This window comes from Schistocerca gregaria, chromosome 5 (assembly GCF_023897955.1).
Source record: "Schistocerca gregaria isolate iqSchGreg1 chromosome 5, iqSchGreg1.2, whole genome shotgun sequence".
Lineage (NCBI taxonomy): Eukaryota > Metazoa > Arthropoda > Insecta > Orthoptera > Acrididae > Schistocerca > Schistocerca gregaria.
In genome coordinates this window covers 567690581-567715360 of record NC_064924.1, presented here as the reverse complement: position 1 = coordinate 567715360, position 24780 = coordinate 567690581, and the positions used below count along the sequence as shown (strand labels likewise).

Sequence of the window (24780 nt, the reverse complement as noted above, 5' to 3'; positions counted from 1 at the left end):
AGGGGTCGCAGCTTTCACAGGAGCAACTTTACAGTATCCTGCTGCAATTTCAGTCACAACTAGATATCACAAATAGAAAATAGCAAGTAAAAGTAGCATTTAAGCATTATAACATTTAGTGCTATGTGCCATTTATTTACTGACATTTGTGCTTCGTTCTAAGAATCTTGTGTCTAATACTATAATGTATAACATGCATGTCATACAAATGAATCAAGAAGATAATTTTCTCTGGAAAATTCCGCTCTTGGTGCTTTACCTGGCAGCAGCTCTGATGAGTATTTTGATGTGTGTTACACACACATATATATCATACATAAACTAAAAAAATGTCAAGGGGGAGGGAGTGGGCTGTTGGCTGAGGAGTACATTACATAACTTTTATCAAATGTTTAACTGTGGTGTATTCACAAGATGGATATTTTTTTAACATTATACTAAACAGGTAAACTTTTTGCATATCTTTAAGAGTTGCACTTACACTGTTTCCAGTGTCAGCTTTTAACTGAAAGATCTGTACTTCCTACACTTCACACTTGCACATCACAACCTTAAAAAAAGTCTGTATCAATTACTATGTGGCAGAAAATTTAGGGTTATTGGAAGGCTTCAACAAGGCAGAATAGAATTTTCATTATTAACTCACAGCATATTTCACATTTATTTATCATCCCTTTTAAATAATATAACAACTTGAATGACATATCGTTGAGATACTTAACGTGCACACCTTACAGATGAGAGCAAATCCCTTCCATTGTATTGTCATTGTTCACCTGGTCTATGCAATTTAGCAGATATGCTTGCTGGTACCTTTTATTTTTTACTTTTGACTTATCACAATGTATTACATTGTGATACATATGGTTATAAATTGCAGGAGTTGTATTCTAATGTTGGTGGTGTGCAGAGGGATACAAGATGAGAATTCATAAAATGTGGGCTTATACTATGACAGGTTACAACAAAAAATTGCATTTATCAAAAAGTAGCATTCACAGAAATCACTGATACTGGGAAAGTCTCAGACAAACTCATCCTAAAAGCGCTGCCTAGGGCTTGCTCATGCAGGCCTTCTTCAGGTGAGGTGAAATTAACATGTGCCCCTCACTGCTTTGTCATTTTGATTCAGGACCATACTCAGAAACCCATGTCTCATCACCTGTCACTACTCTGTCCATGAAGTCAGAATCACTTTCCTGGTATTCCAACAGCTCACAACACTTCAGCACATATATTTACTTCTGTTCATCGGGCAGCACTTTTGAGACCATCGTTGTGCACCCCTTTCTCATTCATAATTTGTATCTCAAAATGTAGTAAACATTCAACTTTGGCTTACTGCAATCTCCTAAGTATTGTACACTTAACCATCAATCCCCGTTCAAAACTTTTTACAATTGCTCTACGTTTCGCTGCATTCAGGATGTTGACAGATACCCCAAGTGCTCATTGTTGATGTTTTCTCAGCCCTCCCAGAATGTCTTGAGTCACTTGAAAGTTCTCGATTCGGACTTGACTTCATCCTTTAAGGCTTCACTTATGAGGACCCCTACCTCAGAGCCCAATTTTTTAGAGTTTAATGCAAAATTTGATTGCATATTGCTCCTTGATTAACCATTGCATCTCGAATCGTGATGCACCACCAAAACACACTATGTGCAAAGTGCAGTCCTCATGCTGTCATTGCCCAAAGGCAACTGAGCCAAGTTATGTTCATTAGCAAAGACATCTCACCTGCCAAAAATAGCACAGCTCCAGCCCTTATGGTTCACTGGAGAATTTTTGAAACTTTTGATACAAACCCTGTAGTGTATTCCAGTGAGTTACTAATTTATTAGAATGTGTACTCAAGAATGTAAGTCTGTGTACTCTTTGCATTATACAGGGTGTTACAAAAAGGTATGCCCAAACTTTCAGGAAACGTTCCTCACACACAAATAAAGAAAAGATGTTGTGCGGATAAGTGTGCGGAAACACTTAATTTCCATGTTAGAGCTCATTTTAGCTTGATCAGTATGTACTGTACTTCCTCGATTCACCACCAGTTGGCCCAATTGAAGGAAGGTAATGTTGACTTCGGTGCTTGTGTTGACATGCGACTCATTGCTCTACAGTACTAGCATCAAGCAGATCAGTACGTAGCATCAACAGGTTAGTGTTCATCACAAACGTGGTTTTGCAGTCAGTGCAATGTTTACAAATGCGGAGTTGCCACATGCCCATTTGATGTATGGATTAGCACAGGGCAATAGCCGTGGCACGGTAAGTTTGCATCGAGACAGATTTTCAGAACGAAGGTGTCCCAACAGGAAGACGTTCGAAGCAATTGATTGGCGTCTTAGGGACCACAGAACATTCCAGCCTATGACTCTCGACTGGGGAAGACCTAGAATGACGAGGACACCTGCAATGGATGAGGCAATTCTTCATGCATTTGATGATAACCCTAATGTCAGCATCAGAGAAGTTGCTGGTGTACAAGGTAACGTTGACTACGTCACTGTATGGAGAGTGCTACGGGAGAACCAGTTGTTTCCGTACCTTGTACAGCGTGTGCAGGCACTATCAGCAGCTGATTGGCCTCCACGGGTACACTTCTGCAAATGGTTCATCCAACAATGTGTCAATCCTCATTTCAGTGCAAATGTTCTCTTTATGGATGAGGCTTCATTCCAACATGATCAAATTGTAAATTTTCACAATCAACATGTGTGGACTGACGAGAATCCGCATGCAATTGTGGAATCACGTCATCAACACAGATATTCTGTGAACGTTTGGGCAGGCATTGTTGGTAATGTCTTAATGTTCTTCCACCTATGCTCAATGGAGCTCGTTATCATGATTTCATATGGGTTACTCTACTTGTGCTGCTAGAACATGTGCCTTTACAAGTACGACACAACATGTGGTTCATGCACAATGGAGCTCCTGCACATTTCAGTCGAAATGTTCGTACGCTTCTCAACAACAGATTTGGTGACCGATGGATTGGTAGAGGCGGACCAATTCCATGGCCTCCACTCTCTCCTGACCTCAACTCTCTTGACTTTCATTTATGGGAACATTTGAAAGTTCTTGTCTACGCAACCCCGGTACCAAATGTAGAGACTCTTTGTTCTCTTATTTTGGATGGCTGTGATACAATACGCTATTCTCCAGGGCTGCATCAGCACCCCAGGGATTCCACGCAACGGAGGGTGGATGCCTGTATCCTTGCTAACGGAGGACATTTTGAACATTTCCTGTAACAAAGTGTTTGAAGTCACACTGGTACGTTCTGTTGCTGTGTGTTTCCATTCCATGATTAATGTGATTTGAAGAGAAGTAATAAAATGAGTTCTAACATGGAAAGTAAGCGTTTCCAGACACACGTCCACATAACATCTTTTCTTTATTTGTGTGTGAGGGTTGTTTCCTGAAAGTTTGGCCATACCTTTTTGTAACACCCTGTATAGATCCTCACTTTGCCAGTATATAGGCAACTGATAGTAATCTGTGTAAAGTTACATATATGTTATTTTTTTTAAGTATTTGAAAAAAAAAATCTGCAGCTGAGTGGTGTAGGAGGAGGATCAATTTTGTTGTTGTTGTTGTTGTTGTTGTTGTGTTTCAGAGTAGCTGTTTTTCTCCTAACGTACATGAATAAAGTAATCTAGAAGTAACTGCCATAATTGTCAGTTTACAAGATTAGTGCTAGTCATAATATGTTGTTAGTATTCTTTACAGAAGTGGCCAGCATTTGTTGCTTTTGTCTGATAATGTATAATATCACTCGTTCCGCATTCCAGAAGACTCTCCTTGATGATTGGTTTTATGAACATGATGTATGAATGAATCAGTGAATGCTATTTTACCTCTTTTTTCTAATGGTCAAGATGTTAAGTGCCCTGAGGGCCAAATGAGTTATTTAACCACAGTGTGTGGAGAGTGCAGTTCAGGATGGAGGTGGTTCTGTGATGCTTAGGCTTGTTGCGTTTTTGTCCCCATACAGTAATTTGGACCCACTCATTCAAATAATGTGAACACTAACCAGGATGTGTCTACAACAGTTTTGATGACTAAGTGTCACACACTCTTGTACATCTTCTTTTTGAGTGTGCTGTGGATAGTCTTATATTTCAAGGTACCAAAAGTCATATTTACAGACTTGAACACATTCATTGCAGGTTTTACAAACACTCAGGCACCCTATCAAGCCCCAAATGGACCACCAAATCACCCATCTTAGTTTTATAGAAATTGTTTGGGGTAATTTGGAGCAGTAGATAAAACATGGGTAATAACATCCCCACAGACTGATAGCTCTGTGTATGGCTGTTCTAGCTTGAGTGCCCACCCATGGGCAACCAGGTAGTTGCAGGAAGAAGTGGTCAAAGAGCTGACATGCAGTAAATCCGTCAGTCAGTCAACATATCTGAAGAAACTCTTCCTTACGAATTCAAGACCATAATTGAGGGTAGAGCTGGTGGTGTATTTTATTAGCACAATGTCTTCTGGTAGTAACTCATTTTCTTGACAGTTGTGCTTATGATATATTTCTTTCTTCTGCCCTCCTCTCTAGATGTTAGTTATTTTTAAGTGCCAAAATTGCCTCCTTATAGCATGAAAAGCTTTTCTATTCACCATGAAATCATATTTAACTATGTAAGGTGTCATAGTGCGCTGATTAACACTTGTTTTTAACAGGTTAAAGGACAACATAACATGCTGGTTACTTTTTCTTTTCATATGAAATTGTTGCCTTAATTTAACAGCTAGAGTTGGAAAATTGTGATCACAGAGCAGAAGAATAGTATGAGAACTTTGTGACTCAGTGTCCATTGATGAGTGTAGAAGTTACTTGTGGTTATAGTAGCAGTGAGTGCAGGAAATAGACAGAATTTCAAATAGGACAATGTCAAGATTTTTCTGCAGCTAGTCTTTTGTGAAAAGAAAATGTTTGTGTTGTCATGACTCTTTTTTTAAATGATGTAGTGTAATGAAAATTATCTGGCTCTTCTTGTTGCAGGTAATAGTTGTCCTCAAGTGTATGTTCCAGTTTGAATTGTTACCCTGGAATCAGCAAGCTGTGCCAGACAATGCACCCTTTTTCCCTCCAAGAATTCTAGGTATTGAACGTAAAAGTCATTATGCAGTTTATGACTTATTGTTGTTGCTTGTGGCATTTTTTCACAGGTAAAAATCCTGCATTTCATATTATGTCGTATTTGGTATAGGAGACATACAAGAAATTTATCAACTATGTGTATTCTTCACAGATTCATGCTGAAGTCCCTTGGACTGTGGAAAAGTTCATACCAAGATACAGAAGAATTTGTGAAAGGTGAAGAGGTTTATGAACTTCTGGAAGATGAAGATTCACAGTCAGTTGATCAAAGGAAGACTGCCTCAGAGAGATCAGGTTCAACGGCAGATGACAGAAGTATTCATTCACAAATGAGACCCAGAGATGGTATGGGATCCTTCCGTAGGAGAAGAAGTACAAATTATGACATTATGACAACAGGTGGTCGTAAGCTTGCATTTTCAAGAGGATTTCCAGATGAAGTCATTCCAAGAGAAGCAGGAAGCCGAAGAGCTACCCTTATTGTTGTCAAAACGGAGGATGCTGAGCCATTTCAACATATTCCTCAAGTTATGCTTGAAGCGTAAGTATTACATTAAGTTGTAATAAGCTTCATACTCATATGACACAGTTTGTGCTGAACACTGACAACGATCCAGGAATACAGTGAAAATAATTCTTAGTTTTCATATTAAATATACATTGCAACAAACTCCCTCCCCTTTTCTCCCTGCCTATTTTCAAAGTTCAGATGTGCACTGTGTGATCAAAAGTATCTGGAAACCTGACTGAAAATGACTTAAAAGTTCGTGGCACCCACCATTGGTAATGCTGGAATTGAGTATGGTGTTGGCCGACCCTTAGCCTTGATGGCAGCTTCCACTCTCACAGGCATATGTTCAACCAGTTGCTGGAAGGTTTGTTGGGGAATGGCAACCCATTCTTCACGGACTGCTGCACTGAGAAGAGGTATCAATGTCAGTTGGTGAGGCTTGGCATGAAGTCGGCATTCCAAAACATCCCAAAGGTGTTCTGTAGGATTCAGGTCAGGGCTCTATGCAGGCCAGTCCAGTATTGTCATGTACCACTCTGCTACAGGCATTATGAACAGGTGCTCAATCATGTTGAAAGAACGCAGTCACCATCCCCGAATTGCTCTTCAACGGTGGGATGCAAGAAGGTGCTTAAAACATCAGTGTAGGCCTGTGCTGTGATAGTGTCACACAAAACAACAAGGGGTGCAAGTCCCCTCCATGAAAAACAAGACCACACCATAACACCATCTCCTCTGAATTTTACTGTTGGCACTCCACATGCTGGCAGATGATGATCACCAGGCATTCATCATACCCACACCCTGCCATTGAATCACCACAGTGTGTACCATAAATCATCACTCCACACAACTTTCTTTCCACTGTTCAGTCGTCCAATGTTTACACGCCTTACACCAAGCGAGGCATCATTTGGCATTTTCTGTTGTCATGTGTGGCTTATGAGCAGCTACTCAACCATGAAATCCAAGTTTTCGCACCTCCTGCCTAACTGTCATAGTACTTGCTGTGAATCCTTATGTAGTTTGGAATTCCTGTGTGACAGTCTGGATAGATGTCTGTCTATTACACATTATGACCCTCTTCAACTGTTGGAGGTCTCTGTCAGTCACCAGACAAGGTCGGCCTGTATACATTTGTTCTGTACATGTCCCTTCACATTTCCACTTCACTATCACATCAGAAACACTGGACTTAGGTATGTTTAGGAGTGTGGAAATCTTGCATACAGATGTATGACGCAAGTGACACGCAATCACCTGACAATGTTCGAAGTCTGTGAGTTCCACAAAGTGCCCCATTCTGCTCTCCCATGATGTCTAATGTCCACTGAGGTCCCTGATACGGAGTACCTGGCAGTAGGTGGCAGCATAATGCACCTAATATGAAAAATGAATTTTTATTGGGGTGTCCAGATACTTTTTATCACATAATGTAGCTTGAACTGAGCATGTTTAATAATATTCTACTTTCCATTGTTCGATTTTGGAAGTATCAGATAAAGACCCCTTCACTGTATTATGCAATATCTGATGGAAGAGACAGCTTTAGCACAATGTTCATTTTTATAAATAAATTCCACTCTTCTCTGATGTGTGTGTGTGTGTGTGTGTGTGTGTGTGTGTGTGTGTAATGATTCAGAATCAAAATCAGGAGTGCTTCTTCATTATACTCTTCTGATACCTTCCAAAGTCAATCCTATCATTGTACAGCTTTGGAGTTTATTCCTGAACCAATGTATTGCTCTGACCTTTGGCTGGTGAAACACACAACATAAACAAATGCATGCACAGGTTCTTCCACTCCCACAGTTACTGCATTCACCATCCCATCGCAAAGACACTTGTTGCCCCTTGAAAATAATAAATATGCACAGTAGTTGCATTATCCAGTATAATAATTTCTTATGCAGTTGTACTGTTAATGAGTTTCATTAATCAGAAAGGCTAAGCCATTATTATACATCAATCTTCTGGAGTGGTAGGTAATACCACACATTCCGTCACTTAGATGAATGAACTTATGACAAGTTCATTCATTGTATTTTAGACATGTATTAATTTGTGCAAATATGTAATGAGTTTCACAATTGCTGTTAATCCATTACATTAAAAATCTCTGCCTACTGCTACCTTATAGAAGTAATACTTCAAACAATGAAAATCCAGGATGGGATGTAACAATATTAGAGAATGAAAGTTTCTACTCACCATATAGCCGAGATGCTGAATTGTGATAGGCACAACAAAGAGATTCACGCAAAATTTAGCTTTTGGCCATTAAGGTCTTTGGTTTCAGTTGTCTGAGACTGCAGATGTGTGTGCAAGTTGCGGTTGCGTGAGTGCGCGTGTGTGTATTGGTGACAAAGGTCTTAATGGCCGAAAGCTATAGTTGTGTGAATCTTTTCGTTGTGCTTATCGCGACTCAGTGTCTCCACTATATGGTGAGTAGCAACTTTCCTTCTCTATTATTGTTACAAAGTAATACTTCCCTTTTTAAGAATACAGCAATAAGATCTGCTTTCCTTTCCTAGCTGTTTTGCTATTTTTCTTAATACAATAATGCATGAGTGATTAAGTACAGTGATTCTATATACGCACACATTATTTTCGTAACTGAAATTACACCCATATTTAAGAACTACCACTTCATTTATTTTCTCTGTATCTGTATCTCATTTCATATCCACTGTGTTTTCCTCTCTGAGCAACTGCAGCACAGTTTTCTTAATGTTCCTTTAAAAATCCAATTATAAGATATAGCGGAGATGCTGAGTCATGATAGGCACAATAAAAAGATTCACACAATTAAAGTTTTCGGCCATTAAGGCCTTTGTCAGCAGTAGACACACATACACACACAAACACACACACACACACACTCACATAAACACAACTTTCACACACATCTGCAGTCTCAGAGAGCTGAGACCACACTGTGAACAGCAGCACCAGTGCATGACGGGAATGGCGACTGGGTGGGGGTAAGGACATGGCTGGGACAGGGAGACATAGTATGGTGGGAATGGCGGACAGTCAAGTGTTGCAGCTTAGATGAAGGGCAGAAGAGGAGGTGCGGAGGGGGGAGGAGGTAAGTAGGGGAAAGGAGAGAAAATAAAGACTGGGTGTGGCGGTGAAATGACGGCTGTGTAGTGCTGGAATGGGAACAGGGAGGGGGATGGATGGGTGAGGACAGTGACTAACGAAGGTTGAGGCCAGGAGGGTTACGGGAATGTAGGATGTATTGCAGGGAAAGTTACAACCTGCACAATTCAGATAAGCTGGTGTTGGTGGGAAGGATCCATATGGCACAAGCTGTGAAGCAGACATTAAGGTGAGGGATATCATGTTTGGCAGCATGTTCAGCAACAGGGTGGTCCACTTGTGTCTTGGCCACAGTTTGTTGGTGACCGTTCATACAGACAGACAGCTTGTTGGTTGTCATGCCTACATATAATGCAGCACAGAGGTTGCAGCTTAGCTTGTACATCACATGACTGATTTCACATGTAGTCCTGCCTTTGATGAGATAGGTGATGTTAGTGACTGGACTGGAATAAGTGTTGGTAGGAGGAAACCTTTGCCCTGCAGGAACTTGAGCAACATGAACAGCGCCTCCTCAAAAAGCTCTCCGTCCTCCTCACTTCCTACCCCCGCCTCGGAGTACCACTGTCCGCCACTTCTACAACCACCTCCAAACCTCCCCCACGCCCCCTCATAGCTGACAATGCTGTCTCGTCGACCTACTACATTTACCCCACTCTCCAAAACTCCCTCCCACCACCGTACAGAACCCAGAACCTAAACAGACCTGCAACACAGTTATGAACCTTTCCTCCAGAAGCCTTTGTCTCACAGAAATATCAGTCCTTTCCAAACACCTCACCTTTTGCACCATTCCCAAATTCAACCATGCTGGACTAGTTAAAGACATCAGCATCATTCCCCAAATCCCTCAACAGGCAAACTAATCTTACATCTGCAGAAAGAACCACAGTCCACCATCTAAAAACTGATCCCAACCTTATAATCCTACCTGCAGACAAAGACTCCACCACCGTTGCTTTGAACCACAAGGATTACGTAGCAAAAGGACGTGTAACTACAACTGTACTGTTCCATCCCAATACTCATATCGGGCTAGACTTATTGACTACTTACTGCCTTTTGCTTAAAAGAGGCCTGAGACATCCTTCCTTCTACCACAAATATCCCTTTTCATTTCTTCTTTCCTCTCAAAAAATATCTCCCATAATTAATAATGTACAATTTAAATTTAAAAGTATGACTGAATCTTGCTCTTTTTCTTACCATCAGTACTTCTCTAATTTTTTTATTGCTATTTTGAAGTCATTAGTACACAATCTTAAAACAAAATGAGGCATTTCAGCTAAGTCAACCTTAAATACTATTTGGTACCTAAAGTCGTTGCAATTAATTCCAGTTTGTAGACAAAAACTGTTAAAATAATAATAATAATAATAATAATAATAATAATAACCATCATCAGAACTGTAATTTAATTTAGAAAGTAATAGAAACCTTACTAGATTGAGAATAAAATATGACAAAATGCTTATAAGGATAAAATACAATAAGACTAGTTGTACCCATGGCATCCTTCGAAGATGGTAGGTGGAGCACTCTTCTCAGCTGCTGTGATGTCAACTGGTGCCAGCAAGTGACGGGCGTATGCTTAAATACGAAGATGCTCCGCCTACCTCTTCTCCCTCTACCTCACATCAACCATTCAGTGTAAAACGGGTTGACATAATTGTCAAAAAACAAAAAAAAGTACAATAATAACATAAAAACAGTTATGTATAAAATATCTCTTTACAACCATGGAAATACTTAAATATTGTATAAAATGTCAATTAAAAGCTTTAAAATAACTATACAGACGTATACTCAGTGTGCCGTCTATGGGCTGGGGTGGTACTACCACAATGGTTTCAAAGTCAACGATGTTGTGAAGGTCTTTGGCATTGCTGCATCATATCGATATGTTAGTTGTGGAATGATCAGCTGCAGAGTGCTATGATATTACATACACTTTTTAAAAGGTCACAAAACTGATTTATTAAAAGTGGAGTCATATTTCATAATATTTCTAGTTGGAAATTTAAGATTGTGATAGAAATATTTATGTACTGTTCTAAGGTACATTTCTGCCATGGATACAACTGGGTCCTATGGTTTTCTGAACAAAAGAGTACATACGTGTTCATAGAATTTTGTCAAAGATATCATAAAAATGTTTTTCACGAAAATCCAGCTGTTCATTGAGAAGCAGTGATGGTTCATCTCTATAATGGGCATATATCTTGACCTCCTAAAATATTCATTCCATTATTACAATTATCACCAGTGGCAAATAAAGTTAATATAAGACAGACAGACTGAATCTGGCATAGATGTATACTTGCAGTCAAGATATCTTAAAGACTAATTAGTCCATATGCATATCCCACTTAAAGCTCTCCTGAATTATGATTCCCAAGAAATACATCTATTTTCCTTTTTTACAATTACATTTCCCATGAATAACTTCATACCATGGTGTTAAATTCCATTACTGCAGTCTTTGAAGCACTAACATTCAGATGGATTGTATTGAAATACTTGATTATTTCATTCATAACACTGTTGCACAACACCTCTAAACTACTGTAAGCTTTGTGTATGTTCACAATTGGTGTATCGTCTTCAAACAGTACTTCAAATCATTAACATAAATTAAGAAAAGTAGAGGTTCTTGTGCATTGAGCAATGTATATTGTTCTGTTGCTCCTATATGATTATAGTAATTCATAGGCTGTTCCTTAACACTAAGGATCCACAGCTTGTCAAGTAATTTAGTGATGTTGACATAATCAACACCAAGCGAGGTGGCGCAGTGGTTAAACACTGGACTCGCATTCGGGAGGATGACGGTTCAATCCCGCGTCCGGCCATCCTCATTTAGGTTTTCCGTGATTTCCCTAAATCGCTTGGGGCAAATGCCGGGATTGTTCCTTTCAAAGGGCACGGCCGACTTCCTTCCCCGTCCTTCCCTAATCCGACGAGACCGATGACCTCGCTGTCTGGTCTCCTTCTCCAAAAACAACAACAACAACATAATCAACAGCTTTTCCAAGACCAAGGAGTTTCTTTGTTCTCTATGGCAGTTGTTATTTTGTCTGCTAACTGTGCTATGGCTATTCAAGTTGGTTTGTTTTTCATAAAGCCATTCAAATTTTCAGATATTAGATTGTGTTGACTTAGGTATGTCATTAGTCTGGTGTAAATAACTTTCTTAATTACCTAAGAAAATCCAGGTAAAGTTGAAACGAGTTGATAGTTTTCAGTTTGAGATTTAGCACCTTTCTTGTAAATTGGGGTTACTTGTGCTATTTTTAGATTGTGTGGGAAACTACCTGATGCAATTACATCATTTACTGCTGTTGCCATGATATCAGACATTTTGTCTATGCACCTTTTGAATGTGGTGATAGACAACCCATCATAACCTTTGATATTGTATTGTTTAATTACCTTATTATTTATTTTATCTCCTTGCTGCTAGTTGCACCATGTATGTGCTTTGTTTAACTGTATTGCCCGTATTTCCATCCTACAGTGTCATTGGTGGGTTTTCCAACAGAAGAAAATACTCATTAAAAACACTGTGATAGACGTATGTTCCATTAGTTTAGTTGTAATGGTGTACTAAACTTGAATAATTCCTCCCACAGAGATCTTTCACAGACAGTACATGATGATAATGGTGTATTAACAGATAACCCATTATTTTGCTGAACTTTTTTTCAATTAAATTATTCAAATGTTCTTCCCATGTTGCAAAAGTGGATCCTTTCAGGGAAAGCAAAAAATAGTGTAGTTTGGTGTTTTTCCATGAATTCCTAGGCTTAGGCCATAGAATTGAAAACTGTAGAGTTTGTCTAAATGGGCCAGTGGAGCACTATGTCTCAGAGGCTGCTGCCTAGGCAATTTGTGTGGGTTGCACAGAAAAGTAGTTAGAATAGGCAACTCTCAAGCCATTCCAGGTAATCATAGCTGTAGGAGACACCAAACTATCCCATCACAGATAAGAATTTTTAAAACCCTAGTGATAGACTTTCAAAGCATTCTCAATCATTCTCAATCATTCTCAAGTATCAAAATTTAAAGCTCTCCTAAAAAGCTATGGAATGCACATAATATGAGGTTCAGAAAGCTGTCTCAAACTATTAGAATGACTGCAGTGAGACTTTTGGGATGGATCTTAATGTATATCAAAAGGATAGACTAAAGGGAAATGTAGGTGATGTAGTTATAACAGTAGACAAGAAATTCAGATCCACTGAAAAGCCCACCAAAAGCTTTGTATCTTGGGACTATAATATTGATTTATTTCAATTTAAATCAGTCAACTCTTGCAAATGTTTGTGTTAGGATGCTATCAGTCTATAAAGAAGACTCATTTCAAAACATTTGTGTATCATATCTCGGATCATATTCAACTGTATGGGAGCCATGCCAGATAGGACTAATAGGCAATATTGAACATAAACAGAAGAGGACAGCACAAATGGTTAAGGTTTGTTTGACTGTGAGAAGAGCCTCCTGTAAATGCTGGAAACTTCATTTAGTACACACTTGAACATGAGAACTATCCTGCAGAAACCTATTTATTTCACTATGTTTCAAGAACGAGTATTAAGTGAAGAATCTAGGAATATATCGCAGCCCCCTATAGTGCTTCAGAAGGGATTGTGACAATGAGATTAGACTAATTATAGCATGCACAGAGGCAGTTAAACAGACTTTCCTCTTGTACTTCACGCATAAATGGAATGCAAAGAAATTCTTTTACATGTTCCATTGGGAGATAGCTGTTGACAATCTGGTGTTGAACACTTTAAAAAAAATTACAATCCACATTATACACATTCAGCTTGGCAAAATGGCTGAAGTATTGTCATGTAACCACATAATGACTGCTGTGGCATGACTTCATCAAAACATTATGGAAGTCTACAATCATGTGACATATTAAAATCCACCAGGAAGTTTCACATCAGCACAAACTCCACTGCAGAGTGAAAATTTCATTCTACATGGCATATTGTTGTTACTGTTTATTGTGCTAAAATTAATATCATAGCTTTGAATTTCAATAATCTCTTTATACATTGTGGTGTTGTAGTGATCTGATTTTTTTAAAAATAGTTACAGAGATACGCTGTACTCATTTAAATTCGCTGCCAAGTAAGACTCACTCTCGTGTTTCTTTAACCAGGTACTGTTGCTATTAAAATGTATGTTGTATTCCCCTATTTTCAAAGCATTTATTGTTAGAGACTTGATTAGTTATATTATAGCATTTCAAGATATCTTCAGATGTAAAAGATCAAATACCAGGAGGAAAAAATAATCCTTTTATTTCAAAACTGTAATTGTCAAATATGGCAGCTTTACCAGATTGTCTCAGGATGTATGCTTCTGGTGTTCTTATGGTTATCCACCTAAGCATTAGGTCACACTTTCAAGGAGGCCAATTGCTCATAGCCAGAGAGATGATCATCATCTTTTGCTGTCCTTAGGAGCTATCTACTTTCTTTGCTGTTAGGTAGAATTTGCATTGAAAATATGTAATTACTGATAAATCAGTGTTATAATATAAGGAAAATAGGCAGAAAAACAATAACAGTGGCCTCCCCACTTACTTGAACTGTGAAGCTGCAATCGAGCAGCTGTTTATTTTTAATGTTTCCTCATCATTTTCAGATCATATTTCACCTTTGCCACATCATTTATGCAATTTTTCTCATGTTATATTTTTATGTTATTGTAAATATTATTTATTGCTGTAGATAGTGTCAAATGCATGTAGTAAAAAATGTTTAATTTCTTGCTTTAGGGGCAAAAGATACGTGAATGCTGTTCAGGATTTCTTCCATCAGCTTTTGCATCCAAGCCTTCAAGTCACTGCTGATGTTTATGCATACATGTTCATGTGCGATTTCTTCAATTTTATAATTGTCATCATGGGATTTGCTTCGTTTGGGGTGAGTAGTCATAGATGATCATGTACGCTGGTGCAATTGTTATAAATGTAGAATATAGTATTAGATTGATGACCCATAGTTCCTGAAATTTCTTTTATTTTTCTTATGTGATTGACTGGGTTGGAAGTTCCATTCTTCTTGAGATATAGAACAGTGGTTCTCGTTAATCCTGGGTCAGTATTGTACAGAAGCAAAAAAGCATCAACCCAACTGGGTGGCTGGATTTGCGCCGGCAGACAGGCACAATGAACAAAACACACAAACACACACACAGAATTACTAGCTTTCGCAACCGATGGTTGCTTCTTCAGGAAAGAGGGAAGGAGAGGGAAAGACGAAAGGATGTGGGTTTTAAGGGAGAGAGTAAGGAGTCATTCCAATCCCGGGAGCGGAAAGACTTCCCTTAGGGGGAAAAAAGGACAGGTGTACACTCGCGCGCACACACACACATATCCATCCATCCATCCATCCGCACATACACAGACAGTGTCTGGATATGTGTGTGTGTGCGAGTGTACACCTGTCCATTTTTCCCCCTAAGGGAAGTCTTTCCGCTTCCGGGATTGGAATGACTCCTTACCCTCTCCCTTAAAACCCACATCCTTTCGTCTTTCTTTCCCTCTCCTTCCCTCTTTCCTGAAGAAGCAACCATCGGTTGCATACCCAGTTTGAATGGTTAAAGCCACTTCACAAACAGCAGATATGTCATATGATTAATATAGCACATCTATCTTCACTGTGCTATTTAAAACCAACAGTCTACACTGAAATACTGAGCTATGTTAACACTTGCATGGCAAAGTTCTGGTCACAAAGTTGATATTTCTGTTGTGGCATTTCATTTTCTTGAGTAAGTAATGCAATCACTGTGGCTTTCGATGTCAGTCACCCTTGTAAAGTCTACATACTGTTCCATTCTTCTCTGCCTTAATCAGTTCACTGTCATTCTACATTTGCACTTTGCAAGGGAATAAGGGAAGGATATATCACAGCAAAGTGGTAAATTGACTCTGCAAGTAGTGCATGTGTTAACATATTGTGTTTCAAGCAGATATTCAGCTGTTTTTGCCAAATAATACCTCATTTATAACTCTTCCTTCAGTGCTACTATATCTTTAATATTTAGATTTGGTAATCTTCAAACATCAGTTGCACACACATACAGAGTTTTGCAGACTAATCAACTTGGTGGGTGGCAGATCACACAGCTACATATTCTAATTTTTTTTAAAACTTGGTTTTAGCTGTTCAAGCTAAGGTAGTTGAGTAGATCTTCATATTTTATCCAAGAATTAACCTGTTTAGATTTAATATTCATTCTGTGTATACTAAACAAAGAGGTTTTGTAATTTGAAGTAATTAAAAATATAATAATAATAATAGCAAATACAGAATACTCCAGAAGACATGACAATGTAGCAAAAATAATACATCAACAGCTTGCCTTACAACATAAACTTATAAAACAACATGTTCCCACATACAAGTATGCACCACAAAATGTACTGGAGAATGATGAATACAAATTATACTGGAACAGAACCATTATAACAGATAAAACAACACCACATGACAAACCTGACATCATACTCACCAATAAAAAGAAGAAATTAACACGACTAATCGAAATATCCATACCCAATACAACAAATATACAAAAGAAAACAGGAGAAAAAATTGAAAAATACATCCAACTGGCTAAGGAAGTCAAGGATATGTGGCATCAGGATAAAGTAGACATTATACCAATTATCCTATCAACTACAGGAGTCATACCACACAATATCCATCAGTACATCAATGCAATACAGCTACATCCAAACTTATATATACAACTACAGAAATCCATAATTATTGATACATGTTCAATTACCCGAAAGTTCCTAAATGCAATATAACATATACCGTACAGTTAAGAGGAAGTCATGCTTGATCAAGGTCCGCGTCACTTTCTGCTTTTGACCAGACATAACATCTGAGGTAAGAAAGAAATAATAATAATTAAAATTATAAATTTATCCAAAGGCTGTTCAGTGAGCAACCTTCCAAGGAATAAAGGTATGTTTCTCTTTTAAAAAAATATTTTCCAGTATAGTCCCTTTTTTGGAGTGAACATTCTTTCCAACATCCCAGCCTTTCTTTTTAAGCTCTGAAAAAATAGGAATTGCTGTGCTTTTCAGAATATGCCTGAATCGAAGAAGACCATCTCATATGAGCAATTTTTTAACTGCAAGTCATTTCTTCACATAAGGGGACAAAAACAAATCCCAGTAAGACAGTTTGCATGGATATGGGGACTACAGTTCATGCAGTTTTGTGACAACTTCAGATGAATGTGCTGGCACATTGTTGCAGTAAAACAATACTTAATTCATCAAATGGGGTCATGTTGCCTTCAGTTTTTGCTTAAGTGCTTCAGTATCTGTCTGTTTTGTGTTCTCAATTAATCATTTTTTGGTTTTCAGAGAAGCTTATGTTTATAACACCTTTTTCATCCCACTATTATTATGTTCAGTGGAGCTGTCCTTGTCATTTTTTGAAACAGATTCACTGGAAGCAACCCATTATTTTGATTACTGCTTAGTTTTAGTGATATAATGATGAATGTAGGTCATATCATTGATGGCAACTCAATGCAAAAAGTCTTTTGATCTCGAAACTTCCTGGCAGATTAAAACTGTGTGCCCGACCGAGACTCGAACTCGGGACCTTTGTCTTTCGCGGGCAAGTGCTCTACCATCTGAGCTACCGAAGCACGACTCACGCCCAGTACTCACAGCTTTACTTCTGCCAGTATCTCGTCTCCTACCTTCCAAACTTTACAGAAGCTCTCCTGCGAACCTTGCAGAACTAACACTCCTGAAAGAAAGGATATAGTGGAGACATGGCTTAGCCACAGCCTGGGGGATGTTTCCAGAATGAGATTTTCACTCTGCAGCGGAGTGTGCACTGATATGAAACTTCCTGGCAGATTAAAACTGTGTGCCCGACCGAGACTCGAACTCTTTTGATCTCAATTAGATTGTTTCAAACCCAGCTCCAGAGTTGAAAACCACACTCACTTGTTGTCAGCAACTGTGGCAAACTATGACCTCTGCTACAAGCAAGCAGCAAGAATCATGTTGTGTTGGTAATGTGTGTCTTTTCATTGTGCCTGTCAGCAACATGTCTTCTTTACAATAAGTAGCAATCTACCTTTCCTGATAATGTTGCTATTCCAACCTGGAGTTCCCATTGTTTGATTTTCCTAACTGTATTCCTTGATAGTGAAGGATCAGCAGAAAGTACATCGAATATTGCTTTCATTTCAGCATACATTTTCCCATTAAAAGAAAAGTGAATCACCAAGAAACCTAATATTTTCACTGGTTGCTTATGCTAATCATTTTACTGCATGTATGCTGTAGATGAGTCAAATGTTATCCAGTACTCATATTATGAATATTTTTAAGAAGATATAAATCAGTGAGTTTTGCCAAGAAATTTTCTTGTGGAGCAGGAGCCCTTGAAAATTCTTCAGATTCTCTTAAACTGTTCAGAAAATTATTGAAAAGAAGTATTCCTGAACAATAGAGATGCACAGGTGCCAAAGGAAACACATTTTGCTTTTGTGAAACTTTCATTCTTGTAGCGCTGATACTAAAATGTGAACTGTTTATTTAAAAAAACAGTATGGAGTTTATAGCAAGTTTTAATGAGGAATAAGAAATTGCTCATATACCAAATTCTATTAACAAGTTCTTGTAGCATGTTCTTAATGTACTAAAAAGAAACTGTTTGTATAACCAATTCTGTGAACATCTTCCTGCAGCATGTTCTTGAATTAAAACTACAAATATCATAATTTTGATCTCAGAAAACTATAGAATGGCTCAAGGTGTTAACCCAAGAAATGGTCTGTTTGATGTTCTGGAAGGAAGGTAGGCAAAATATACCCTTTTTGGTGAAAATTTTCGTTGTCTATGTACATTAGACAATATCTGCATTGCAAATAAAGACTGAATGAAAAAAGATTTGCTTAGACATTTCATCAATTTAGGAAATGCTCCTCCCATTGTTTTTGTTGTCAAATCATAATACCAAGAATTTACAGCTGTCAAACTATTCTGTTAACAGTCCCCACATGTTCCACAAGTCCACTGGAGCAATGGGAGTTTTCTCAATGTTACATGAGAATGAATTGCCTACAAATGATTTAGTAATTAATTAATTTAATCTGATGCGCTCTATAAATCACACAGTGGGAAGTCAAGGACAGAATAACAGCAATATGGAAAGGCTAGATTGCTACTGTGGCTTTGTGGCTCATTGGTGTAGTACCAGACTACAAATCCAAAGGTCTTGGATTCATCTCCAGTCAGTCTTAGGATTTTTATCTGTCACTTAGCACTTCTTTCGCCTCTGGCGATGTATGTGATTGTGAGTTGCACCGTGGTTCAGAACACACATTAAACTGTAGGTCTTCCTCTAACTGGCTAGGTAAATCAGCTCAAAGGTTGGAGGAAGGCAACAGCATACCACCTCCAATAGGACCATACCTAGTAAAGCATTGTGGAGTTCAAAACAATCTATGGATTGATGACTGCTCTATTCAGATTGCTACGCACCACAAAGAAGAGGTGTTGGGTCACTGATAGGCACAATGAAAAAGAAGCCTAGACATATTTTGCCTTTGGATGAAGTGCTTGTTTAGAAGTAGAGAACACAAACACGTTCACACAAAAACAAATCACACACACTTAGCCACTGCCTCATGGCACTAAGGCCTGAATGTGGCTGCATCTGGTGTGAGCAGCAATCTTGTGGGGAGGATAGTAGTGATAAGGATGAACTGTGGGGTGGGGAGGGGGAGGAATAGCAGGCTAAGGATGGAAGGAAGATGCTAGTGTTGCCTTTAGGAATGCAGAAGAATGTGAGGCTGCTGTGTGCAAAATCATAAGGCTATGCCTAGAGGAAACAGGGGGGAAAAGGGGGGTGGGGAAGAAATAGAAAAGTGGAAAGTACCATGTAGGCACTTCGCTGGTGTAGGAGCCATGTGTAGTACTGAAGTGGGAGCAGGGAAAGGGATGGGTAGGTTGAGGACAGTGACTAACAAAGATTGAGGCCAGGGAGGAGTGATTACGGGAATGAAGTGATTACGGGAATGAAGTGCTGTTCAGAAAAGCTAGTGTTGGTGGAAAATCCAGATGCATAGGCTGTGAAGCAGTCATTAAAGTGAAGCATGCTTAGCAATTGGGTGGTTGAGCTGTCTCCTGACCACAGTTTTCCAATTGCTGCTTGCATGACATTGTTAGTAATCATGCCCAAGTAGAATGTGGCACAACAATTGCAGCTTATTTGGAAGATCAGTGGCTGCTTTAACAAGTGGCCATACCTTTAATGGGGTAGGAGATCTTGTTATAGCATTGGGGTTGGTGGTAGTGGGACGGTTTTTGGGACAGGACTTAGATCTAGGTCTATTACAGGGATAGGAGGCTTGAGGTAAGGGGTAATGGAGCAGGGGTGGCGTTGGAATGGACAAGGATATTTCAGAGATTGGGTGGGTGGAAGAATACCTTTGTGGGAGGGGTGAGAGGATATTGGGGAGAATTTTCTCATTTCAGGACAAGATGAGGGTGACCGAAACCCTGGCACTCCTTCCAGTCCTACCTTCTATACGCTTGTTAAAGTTAACAAACCCAACCACCCAGAATACGCCATTGTGGCTGGTTGCTGTGGCACCACACAGAGCGTTTCTGCCTGTATGGATCAACACCTTCATTCTGACTGACTCCAGACCAACATCCTCATTCCTGGTTTACAAGACAAATTATATCCTCATCTATAATTACTTCTCTGTTGGTGGCATAAACTATGAACAAATCCATGGCACAGTGTGGGCACTTCAATGACACTATACTATACTAAACCCATTCAGGGGCCACCTAGAATTCTAAAGCCCTAACCTTCCTCCCCCCCCCCCCCCCCCACCCACCCACCCACCCACTCTCCTCCTGCTGCTAGGTCACCAGCACAGTAGCCAGTCTGTATGATGGGGCTGTCATGTACCCCTACGGCTGAGCCCCCAGACAACATGAGGATAGCACTTCTGCTACCTGAACTGTCACCACCTCGTGTAAGCATAGGAGGGGTTGCTCATCTTTATGGGGCATCAGAACTGTCAGCAATCACTGCTGTTCCAGGTGGCTCTTGTGGTGGCTGGGTGTTTCCCACAGGGTTAGCCCCTGATCAGAGTGGGTGGTGCGAAGGCAAATGCTCCGCACATGAAGTGTGCCAAGCCCACACTTCTGACTGCTCTTCTGTGGCTGTCTCGTTAGAAAGTAACGGTTCTCTGTCTGCTACCACTCTTGCTTCCTTTGTGTTCCCGTCCCTGGCCACCACCTGGGAGAAGGGTGAAGCTGACCAGCATGGGGGCAAAACCCTTTCCCCATTACTTAGTTTGTTCTAGGACAGATGGTTTCACTGCTACCAAACCCCTCCTTTTTGTCAAACATATAGAAGATAAATTTAGTGAAGTAGAGTCACTCAGTAAGGCACAATCTGGTTCCCTATTGATTAAAACCTCTTCTGCCTGTCAGTCAGCCTCTCTTTGTGCTTGAGATCGCTTAGCAGATGTCTCAGTGAGTATCACTCCTCACCAGTTCTGTAATGTGGTCCACACATTATCTTTCTTAGGGATCTCATCCTTCAATTTGACGACGAAGTGCAACATTCATTATTTCATCCGGCAAATTCAGAGAGGTCCTAAGGATAGTCAAGTTGATACCAGCACTTTAATTCTGACTTTTGATGGGATAACCAACCTCATCATCCCCCCCCTCCAGCATCACCATTTTGATCAAAAGTTTTCATGAAGTGATGTGAATCCTATTTGTGGTGATTGTGGCTACCCTCTCCATGTGGGGAGTCCTTGCATTGTACTATCCAAGTGTGTGAACTGTTCTGCCTTACACTCTCCTTGCTCTCTGGATTGTCCAATCTATAAAATGGAAAGGAAGATTCAGGGATTCGAAACTCTTGGCCGTCTATCCTTCTGTGAGGGACAGGAATTCAATGGTCTCCAACCAGTACTGTCAACCTTCACTACTGTTGCCTCCTCCGCCTCCTCCTCCTCCTCCTCCTCCTCCTCCTCCTCCTCCTCCTCCACTACTACCTCCCTTACCTCCATCCTGTCTCTCTTCCCTTCTTTCCTCCTGCACAGTTCCCATTCCCTCTCTCAACAGAACATCTTCTCCTCACCCAGAGAAGAAACCCTCTTCTCTGGCACCATCCAGGGATGGGGCTTCATCAAGGACCCTGTCCCTGTTGTCTTAAGGAGAAGAAGCCCATTACTTTGAGTCAGACGAGGGACCCATTCTCTGTGGGCCTCAAGGCCCTTGCTCTTTCTAGGATCAAGATATTTCTGTGACTTGCTGTCTTCCTGATCATAACTCCTCTCACCTTGCAAAGTAGAAGAAGATGTGTAAAGCACAAGACGAGGTCCCCCCTGATGTCCCAGGGGATGTCACCCCTTACCTCTCAATTGGAGTCTGATCTTACATTCATGGACATCACTCTGCCCTTACTGGTGATGGGCACTGACTCTGCACAATGATCGATTCTGATCCATTCAATGTTCATCCAGGCTCTTGCACTACTCTCCTCCAATGAAACTGCAATGATTACTATCCTCACTTCTCGAATTGCAGTCTCTTGTTTTTGTCTACTCTCTAGCTTGTGTTGTATTGGAGGAATCTCATTTCATGAATACTCATTCGCTAATTCTTCGTGGTTTTCAAACCTTCTGCTGGATCTGGATTGGCCTTCTGCAAGTCTCCAGTGGTGTCTGTACATTGGTCCACATAGACATCATTAGTCCCTGGGTTCCTCTTCAAACTGCACTGACAGTGATGACCGTTTGGATCTATTTAGACTCTGCAGTAACAGTATGCAATCTTTATCTCCTCTCAGACTGACCTATGCGTCTTGTTCTTCTTTCCCTCCATCAACAGCTCCCTCCTCCCTTCCTTCTGCTTCACCCATAACCCTCTGTGGAGGGATACTGTGACCCCTGAGCGGAACAGGATTGTTGAAGACCTGCTGGTGGGGCTAGATCTTTGCCTCCTCCACACTGGAGTTCCCACTTGCTCTGATGTGGCACATGGCACTTTTCTGACCATTTATCTCTACATCTCTAGTGCTGAATTCCTCCCCTCCATTCAATGGGGAGTTCCTGATTATTTGTGCGACAGCGCTCTATGCCGATTGTCTTATCTTTTATTTAGCATCACTCATCTCAGTGCCCTTCCAGGTGAGACTTTACTAATGCTGATTGGAATGCATTTTTGTTGGCAGCCGTCCAAACCACTCCACCATATGATGGCAGTGTTGAGTCTGTACAGAGTTTGACTAACGCCATCCTTTCGGCAGCCGCTTCAGCAATTCCTCCTCCCTCATGCCCCATTTAGCAAGTGGAAATACACAGCGCCCTTGCTCTCTGCCCTGACACAGCTGCTGGACCGGACTGAGTGCACGACCAAATGCATCAACACTTATTGGTGGCTAACTAACGTCATCTGCTTGCCCTTTGCAGTCATCTCTGGAACAATAGAGGAACTCCCTTACTAGTGGTGAGAAGGTATCCTTTTTCCTGTTCTGAAATAAAGTTAATGGCCTCTTCAGATGGACAGCTATCGCCCAATCAGTTTTACTAATGCCCTCTGCAAGCTACTTGAATATCTGGTGAGTCAAAGGCTGTATTTGGTATGTGGATTATGGAACCTGTGTGTTTCACGTCAATTCACACCTCCTGAAATTGTTTAAACTTCAACAATACTTTGTTCTGGATGGTTCTGAAACTTACTTGGAGTCTTGTAATTTACTAGGTCATTGTGTGTATGAATAAATAGGGGCACACACTGCTGAGGCAGGCAGTTCACACATGTGTACTTCTTCGTGTGTGAACGGTAAATGTCCTTTCAGTGTAATGTGTTTCGTCTTTCCAATGACTGTGCTCTTCTAAACGGTACTCAGTTCTGGTTTCTAAGTGATAAGACTTAGTGGGTATTGTGAAACAGACATTCAGAGACTTCATAGAACGTGTGCATTTTTTCCATTTATATCTTTGAGCAGTCTCCTGAAATATTCAGTTCTTATCTTATTTGCTACCCTAGCGCACACATAAGCAATAAATTTTATATCTTCATCTCTGATTTTATACTTTTCACATAAGGAATTGGAACTCCTCCTCTAACATCATGATCACGCCTACTCATCATCACCAGTTTCATCCAAACTTATGGTTTATGCAAGGCTTGGGCAGGAATGAAAGTGACGGAAGCGAGTGCTCCAGATGGCCAAGCATTTAGGAGAAGAAAAAAAAAGTTTGGCAGTTGTTGGTCAAGGCTTCGAACTATTTATGGCACCATAGTTTCTGGGCAGCAGTTGGCACAGTGAAATGAGTACAGAACGGTAAGTCCAGATCTGTCAAGTCGATCTACAGAAACTTTGTTTTTAATTTGCAGTTTTATACTTGCACTCCAGATGAACTGAACATGAATGAAGTAACAGCTCCTATACAGCACAATTTGCTGTAACTAGTTCTGGAAAATTATTGCCTATTGTCTCTCAATGCCTACAGGAGAACACTGGCTATTTTGGGCTGTGCACTCAAAAAACAGTGGATGAGACATGGTAGAATATAAGAATGTCGTCACTTACTTACTGTGTTGGCCACACAAACTGCAGTTGGTCTTTACCTCACCAATCAGCCTCCTCCAGTGTCCTTGGTCCATGTATTCTTCTTCAGACAGCCCCAGTGCACTCATATCCTCTCTGACCTGATTAGTCCATTGGAGTTGTGGTCTTCCACATGGTCTTTTGCCTCTAATATCTTCCTCCATTACCTGCCTGATGATCTGGCCTTCTCGACGCATTACGTGTCCATACCACTTCAGTCTTCTTTCTTTGATCATTTTCATGATGTCCATCGGCTTGTATAGCCCCTGCAATTCATAGTTCTTTATTTTCCTCCATTCATCTCCATGCTTCACTGACCCAAAAATCTGTCAGGATGGCATTCTCAAATGTCAAGAGTTTTCTTTCCATCTTTTGGGTGATGGTCC

General features: G+C 40.1%; 1 protein-coding gene across 11 annotated transcripts in view; it reads left to right on the top strand.

Annotated features, from left to right (window-relative positions):
- The window catches only part of LOC126272844 (piezo-type mechanosensitive ion channel component), a 651486-nt gene that overhangs the window by 555665 nt on the left and 71041 nt on the right, over positions 1–24780 (top strand). For all 11 annotated transcript variants that reach the window (XM_049976053.1, XM_049976051.1, XM_049976056.1 and 8 more), the window contains 3 exons: positions 5015–5181; positions 5265–5654; positions 14530–14677. In XM_049976053.1, the coding sequence (XP_049832010.1) occupies positions 5015–5181; positions 5265–5654; positions 14530–14677 (705 nt within the window). The remainder of the gene's footprint in view (positions 1–5014; positions 5182–5264; positions 5655–14529; positions 14678–24780) is intronic.